Raw genomic sequence first — 7919 nt, forward strand, 5'->3', positions numbered from 1 at the left:
CTAACTTAGTTAGAATTTCTTTTAATTATTTTATGAAATGTAATAACTAATATCTCAACCTTAATCTTTTTTAACCAGCCCACTCTTATTTTCTTTTTTTTTTTTGTCAGAGACCGGTCCACTCTTCTATAGACAAGCACATCCAACATTTTTATTGTTTCAATTTCGATAACAATTGGCCAAAAATAAAAATACCAACAATTAGTTGCATGTTCAAGCTAACTACTCCCAAAATATGTAGTTTTCATAAACCAGAGTAAGATTTCATGTATGATATGGTGTTTTTCTTATAAATGGGAGAGGGGAGAATTCACGTAGGAACAATGTTGTTAATTTATAAATTTAAGTTTATGACAATGTATGAAAATGCATGCAATGATGCAAGACTTTTTTTTCTTATTGACAATAGGCAAACGTCCAAACAAAATAACAACAAATTTAAAGGGACTAACATTCGTTCTATCACGGGAAAAAATAGAGAAGGAAAGAAAAAAAAAAGAAAGAAGAAAGGTAAAAGGAATGTAATTAGATAAAATCTTATAACCAAATAATAACTAAATTAAACGTTGGAATTTTTTTGGGAGCTAATCCGCGGTTGGTAAAGACTTGGAAACCAATTATAGATAAGGTGGAACAGAAGTTCAGCTTATGGAAAGCGAAGGTGTTGAATAAAGCAGGTAAGTTTGTCCTCATCAAATCAGTACTGAATAGCTTGCCTATTTATTACCTAAGTTTGTATAAGATGTCACGGGCGGTGGCGGACAAACTGATTGCTTTACAAAGAAACTTTATGTGGTGCAAGGAGGACGGAACCTATGGCATACCGTTGGTCAAATGGGAGTTGGTCCAGGTTCCGAAAAAGGCTGGGGACTTGGGGGTGGGAGATGCAGTGCTTATGAACATAGCACTATTGTTTAAGTGGTGGTGGCGGTTTTCAAAGGAAGAATGCCTGCTGTGGAAAAAGATTGTCTGTTCTTGCAACAAGTTGACCCCAAATGTAATGCTAGCAAATCAGTCTTTACCGGTCAAAGGGGGCCTTGGAAGGACATATGCCACCTGAATATCAAAGAGCAAAGGGTGCGAGATAAAATGGTGAGTGGTCTGGCGATGGAAGTCGGCAACGATAGGAAAACCCGGTTTTGAGAAGATAATTGGATTCAGGGTGGTCATCTGAAAGTGAATTTTCCAAGACTCTTCTCTATTTCAAGGCAACAAGAATTTGTGATTGTAGACTGTGGATTTTGGGATGGATTAGAGTGGATATGGAACTTTCAATGGAGGAGGGAGTTGTTCCAATGGGAGCTAGAACTTGTCCATCAACTGCATGAGCGGTTAAGGCCAATAAAGCTGTCATCTGAGAGCGAGGATAGTGTGGTGTAGAAATTTGATAATACATGTGTCTTTTTCATGCAATTCTTTCTGCAGGTAATCCAAATGGAGATGTTGTCAGAAGAGATCACGAGCTATAGTTTCACAAGTGCACTATAGAGAGGCCTGGTACTCCCAAGAATTGAGCTTTTTGGATGGTTTGTGCTAGTTGGTAGAATTAATACTAAGGAGAGATTGACTAGATTAGGAGTTATTCATAGTGATAATATTTGCGTTCTGTGCCACAAGGGGATAGAAACTATTGAGCATTTATTTCTTCGGTGTGAGGTAACATGGCAGGTGTGGTGCTACTGGTTGCGATCCTTTGGTAGAGAATGTGTTATTCCTGGAACCATGAAAGAACTGTTTGGGAGTTGGATTGGCATGCGCGGCAGAAGACAAGGCCAGAAGCTGTGGATGACGGCGTTCTTTGCAGTGATCTGGAACATCTGGTTGGAACGTAATGCTAGAATATTCAAGCATACAAGAGCAAGCATTGACTTCATTCAAACAAGGATGGTGTTGAGCTACAAAGAGTGGAATGGTTGTGATTCTTTCGGTGGTTGATAACATAGCCGCAGGTGCAAGGAGATTGGTTTCGTTGTTCGCAGTGTTTTATGCATTTATATTTGTTTGTTTTGCTCCACTTTAATGTGTTGAGTTTCTTCTATTTTAAAAAAAAATATAGTTTAAACAACATGAATACATATTCATCTCTGTATACTTGTAGCCAATTACAAAATCAACAAATCCGACATTTTTATTTGGGAATTTCTTTAGTAAAGAATAGAGATGTTTACTAAATTTAGAAAATACATGTGCATTACACTTTTACACATGACTTGACTTACATTTTGTGAATTTTTTACTTAACAAAGTAATATTTACTATTCACTAAAATTTAATTTTTTATCATAAATATTATCTTTTCTATTTTGCTGGAACCAATGTTTCAACGGCATGAAAATTCACTTAAAAAAGTAAATAATTACAGTGATTTTAAAGTGTTCAATTTCTTTGATGTCATTTAGAAGGTGATAGAATTAAAAAGATAATGAATCCAGGCATCCAGCAAAGATTATATGCTTGAAAAGAAAATGAAACATTGTTTTTTTTTTCCCTCTCTAATGAAAATCAAGATGGTTGACAAGGAACATCGTCCTACAAACAAGTTGCAAGGTGCATAACAGACACTGTCTGATGTGATATTATAAGCTTATTCTAATTGGATTAATTTATACGGCTATAAACAAAGGAGGGCAAACAAAATAACAACGAAACATGTCATATCGTATCAAGACTTGTGTTCCTGAAAACGATAAAACATCAAATGTTTCAATCCCATTGAAACTGATAATCTTAATCTTAATCATATCCAACGAGAATTTTAAGCTATTTCATACCACATGAAAAAGTAGTTCTTTCTTATCTCTTCAAATATTCTGCATAAAGACAAAATTATACAAGTCAAATAAAGTTTACTTCCTTTTTTTCAGAAAAAATTTATTGTTTCTAAAAGAAGAAGAAGAAGATTAAGTGTTTCAAAGTAATTTCAGAAAAGAAAAAATTTTACATACAAACACAATATTCGGTTAAGGACTAGGAGGTAAAATAACTTAAAAATCAATAATATTTTTTAGTTTTATACAGGGACGGACATACGGGAGCGAGTGGAGGTCTCGGCCCAACTTTTTAAAAAAAAAGATTAATAGTAATAAGTTATTAAGTATGATTTAATTTTTTAAAAATTTATTTAGTATTTACTTAAATATAAAAAAAAGTCTAATCTAACTTAAATATTAATGATTTCTAATATCTAAAAAGTAAGTAACAATATTAAAAAAATCTGAAAAAAATATTATTACTAATATTTTTAAATTAAATAAAATTTTTCAAATCTTATAAAGTGGATTTTTTTTTTCTTCTTGTTAGCGTCCTTCTTTATTCATTTGGTATTAATTCTTTATGTTTCAACTACTACAACTGAGAGATATTTTTCAGCTATGAATATTGTGAAGAATAACTCAGAAACAAAATGAAAGATGAATTTCTTGCTAATTATCTTTTAATTATATTAAAAAAATTGCTGAAAAATTTGACACAGATTCTATTGTCGATGAATTTTATGATAAGAAAAATCGACCACTTCGTTAATAAAAAATACATACATATTTTTTGTATTTTAAAATATATTCTCTATCGGTATATTTTTGTAATACATTTTACATTATATAATTTTTTGCATAATTTTTTAATATTATATATGTTATTGCCCCCATGATAATATTTCTGGATCCGTCCCTAGTTTTATACTATAAGTTTTACTAATATATTTGAAAAAAACAACAAAAAAAATTAAAATAAAAAACTAAATAATTCTGACAATTATTCCCTAAAAAATAACGAAATTTTCAAAAAAAAAATTAATTTTTAGTACAATATATGAGTTAACCAGTTTTACAAAATAAAAATAAAAAAACAAAAAGAATATTTTTTTTATTGAATGCCTCATTATCTTTGAAAGTAATTGTCAGGCCGTTTAAAATTTTTTTTTTCCTTTAATTTAATTTATACCAAGTTCTACCCCAAGAACAATGTTCCCCAGCAAGCACACCTCTTTCCTTAAGATCGAATTAAAGGTGACAAGTACTAAAATATTAAAAAAAGAAGTTATTAGTTCGATTGAGTAGCCGGTGAGGGGATAGAATCATAGAACATAAACCCTAGTTCTTCTCTACCACACTCAATCTCCAAAAGCAGATCCTCTGCTCTAAACAAATTAAAAACGAAAGCAACAAATTAAAAGCATCAAGAGGCCCACAAAATGAGGTACCGGGACGGGAAAGTTGGAACCCCAATTTTAAACAATTTAATAATAATAAACACATTCTGATAAAGCATTTCAGAATACACGAGGGAGACCACAAAAAAAGAAAGCTTGGCTAACTAGATAAATAGCATTGCAACCAATACCATCGATTATATTATCTATTCTTAATTGCTAACTCCCAAGTCTTACCCTGTAAAGTCAGAAAGAGAGAACTTTTTCGATTACATAATAGTCCATAATACATACAGACGGTATATAAATATAACTAAAAAAAAAAAAAAAACTTATGAACTTTTTGTACATATATAAATATTTTTAAACAAAAAAAAGCCTAAAAAGGTAACTTTAATTTTATAGTAGTAATAAATAAAAATTTGATAATCTTAGGCGTAGTTAAAAATGTTGAGACTAGTGAGAAGTTACTATGCTTTTCTTGGTGAATAGGTTGCGCAGATTAAAAAGATTAACCCCACTTCCACCATCATTATTACTCCCCTCGCCACCGCTACAACTACCACCGTCGTTGTTATCGCCGCCGCGGACACTAGTAGTGCCACTAACAGCACCACCATTCTCGTCGCATCTACAACTCAAGTGCTGCCCGTAACCAATGCACATCGGAACGTTCAGATTCAACACCCTCGCTTTGGTCCCTCTCCGCTGACACGCGGCACTTTCCCTCTTCTTGGCTTCGGCGCCGTCGTTGTCCTGCGCGGGGGTGTTGTTGCTGTTCTTGGTACGGCGGACCTGCCACACCGGGCTTGTCCGGCCCACGTGAACTCCGGGACGGCCCGGGCTGCTGGGCCACTTCCTGGACTTGGAATCTCCGGTGGAGTTGCTCCGGGAACATGGCGCGCTGTTCACTTTCCGGGTCGAAGACGGAGCTCCGGCGAATAATTTGGGTCGGGTGACGGCGTTTCCAGCGGACCTGCTCCTGGAGAAGGGCCATATATTAATGTTTAGCTCCGCCGCAGAACCCGCTCCGCTACCCGTTTTCTTAATCTCTTTCTTCTTCTTCTTCTTCCCCTTGTCTTTCTCTTTCTCTTCTGTGTCGTTGTTTTCTGTGTTTTTCTTCTTGAAAATGTCCTTCCAGCGCTTCGATGTGGAGAGAGTAGTAGTGGTGGAAGTGGAAGATTCCGTTATTATGGCGGCTGATGAGGAAGCGTCAGAGGGGTCTCCAGAGGTTGTGAGTTGTTCCGGGTCGGGTGGTGGATCGGGTTTGGATGCGGATGTGGATGGGAGGAGGTGGAGAGGGAGGAGGACGCCGTCGACAAAGAGTTCATCGGCGGAGTGGAGATTGGGCTGAGGGAAGGAGGGATTTCGGAGCATCCAGAACTCGAATTCGGGTGAGGAGGTGGAGTCGGATCTTGTGGCGGTGGTGCATGGTGATTCCATTATTGGAAGAAGAATAAGAAGAAGATGTGAAGAGAGAAGTGAGAAGTGTGTGTTTGGATTTGTAGAGAAGAGAGAAGAGAGAAGAGAGAAGAGAGGGGTGAATGAATTGAGGGAAGGAAGCTTCTTGTTTTCTTGGTTTAGCTGATTACTTATTCGATGGGTCCACAAATGCATTTAAACAAGTATTGGGGAATGAATAATAATTAAACACATTTTAGACGTAATTGTAATAAATATATACACTATGCTCCACGCATGTGCAACTGCACCCTTCATACTTCATATCTCCACTCTCCTCTCCATATATATTTTTAAAATTGTGTAGCAATTTAAAATTAGAGACCATTTGAACATTTACTTTATTTGCTCATGCTAAACTATATAAATTAATATACAGAAGTATGCATATATATATATATGTTATCAAATATTATTTGGTTTATGTATACATATATGTATATAAAATATATAAAAAAAAAAGTAGTGCGTTCATTGGTCAAAAATAATGAACCTTCTACTCTTTCTGTTGATGTTTTATTGCAGTTATATTTTTAAATATATTCAGAAATATTTTTAGAATATACTTAACGTCACTAAAAAATTTATCATGGTACTTAATTAAGTTTTAAAATTCTTCTATAGCAAGTTATAATAATTGACCTATGTATTATTGATTCAACATATCCATCACCGTGTGTCCGTATGAATGTTTTTTCTTCATTTTTCCTTCTTTGTGAGTCGTGTCATTGTTAATGAGGTAACATCATTTTATTGAACAAATATGTCACTGCAATAATATTTATAGTCGTTTAGTCATTATTATTATAGTAGATGTAGATATATTTCTCATTTGATAAGATTGCAACGATTGTAAATGGTTTTTGGTTATCTATATGAGTTAGATCGTTAGACATGCATGTGCATATTACTTAGCCACCACTATCACCCAAAAGTGTACATATAAGTTGGGTTATCAACCATATTAATACGATAGTGATAAAAAAAAAATTAGAACTTGTTTTATTTAATATTTATTAATTATCGCAATAATTAATGAATACTTAATAAAATAAGTGTTTAATTATTTTTAGTTAATTTATTTTGGTTACTGTTCATGAATTCGGATGATCGGTTGGTGACGAAGTGTTTGAGATATTGATAGAATCTGAGCATAAACTTCGGACGAAAAGAGCTATGTATGCGATTTATCGGTTGGACGGCGGATGAGACCACTCCGATGCTAAAGTAAGTGTATGTACGATAAAGCGGCTAAGTTAGGGTTATGGTGACGTACCTGAGGAGAGAGGTAGGTCCCTCTCTTTTATCCTCACCAGTCGGGTGGGCCTTCTCACTTGGGCTCAATCCCTCAAAAGTTTCTGCCAGCTCTCTAGATCACCTCCAGGAGATCGTGTCATGTGATGGACGTATTACCGTACAGCCGGGTCGTGGGTTCGCTTGATAGACCTCTGATATTTGTTGGGTTGGACCAGAACAGTGCCCAAATATTTTCGCTAAATATAGGAGATTGCTATGTGATGCATGAACATCTTTGGTTGTTTTCTTTATTATTTCTTTGAATAAAGTTAATGATTTTCTTATTCTTAATTGAGATTTTTAGTGTTTTAATCAATGTTTCTAAAAGTTGCCTTGAACTTTGATATATGAAAAAAAATTGTTGAAATCAAGCAAAGACAAAAAGAAAGCGGAGCAAGCAATGGAATCAAGCAAAAATAAGGATAGAAGGAGCTAAACAAAAGAATTTTTAGACAAAGCAGAGGAGCTCAATTCATCATAAGAGAGCTCCTAGAAAAGCAAGCCTCCAAACCAACTCCCAAAGATTACATCCAAACCATATGCTTCACATATAAGCTCACATGTTTCACATACAAACCCAGGCGCTTTACATACACACCTATGCGCTTTACTTAGGCTCCCAGGCACTTTACGTACAAGTCATGCACTTTACATATGGTTAATTTTCACCTCCAAGGGTTGCACTCCTTCCATGCACCTTACATGCAATCTATGTGCCTTACATGTAGCCTTATATGCCTTACATGCAGTCCATGCGCCTTACATACAACCTTGTGCGCTTTACATGTAATCCTATCGATGTATGAGCATTTTAAATACTTTTCTTGGGTATTTTTTATAGAAAAATTATGACTTTAGCTTGGTAATTATATGATATTTAAGGCTATTCTATTAGTACTTTGATTTCTTTGGTTTTATGATTCTTATAGGAAAATGTTAGGAAAAGAAAAGTAAAAGCACAAGGAGGAATCGAGAATTGAAGACAAGTGCAAAAAGAATTCGTCAATGCTGT

The 7919-nt window shown here is 34.7% G+C and overlaps 1 protein-coding gene across 1 annotated transcript; it reads right to left on the bottom strand.

Annotated features, from left to right (window-relative positions):
* Window positions 1-4315: 4315 nt before the first annotated feature.
* LOC112741256 (uncharacterized) lies at window positions 4316-5760 on the bottom strand. Its single transcript, XM_025790152.3, has one exon. The coding sequence runs from the start codon at window positions 5591-5593 to the stop codon at window positions 4607-4609; it is 987 nt and encodes a 328-aa protein (XP_025645937.1). The 5' UTR covers window positions 5594-5760; the 3' UTR covers window positions 4316-4606.
* Window positions 5761-7919: the final 2159 nt, after the last annotated feature.

This window comes from Arachis hypogaea, chromosome 14, assembly GCF_003086295.3.
Source record: "Arachis hypogaea cultivar Tifrunner chromosome 14, arahy.Tifrunner.gnm2.J5K5, whole genome shotgun sequence".
In the NCBI taxonomy this organism is placed as follows: Eukaryota; Viridiplantae; Streptophyta; class Magnoliopsida; order Fabales; family Fabaceae; genus Arachis; species Arachis hypogaea.

Coding starts and splice junctions, on each gene's coding strand:
- LOC112741256 (XM_025790152.3), bottom strand. CDS start 5,593: ATGGAATCACCATGCACCACCGCCACAAGATCCGACTCCACCTCCTCA.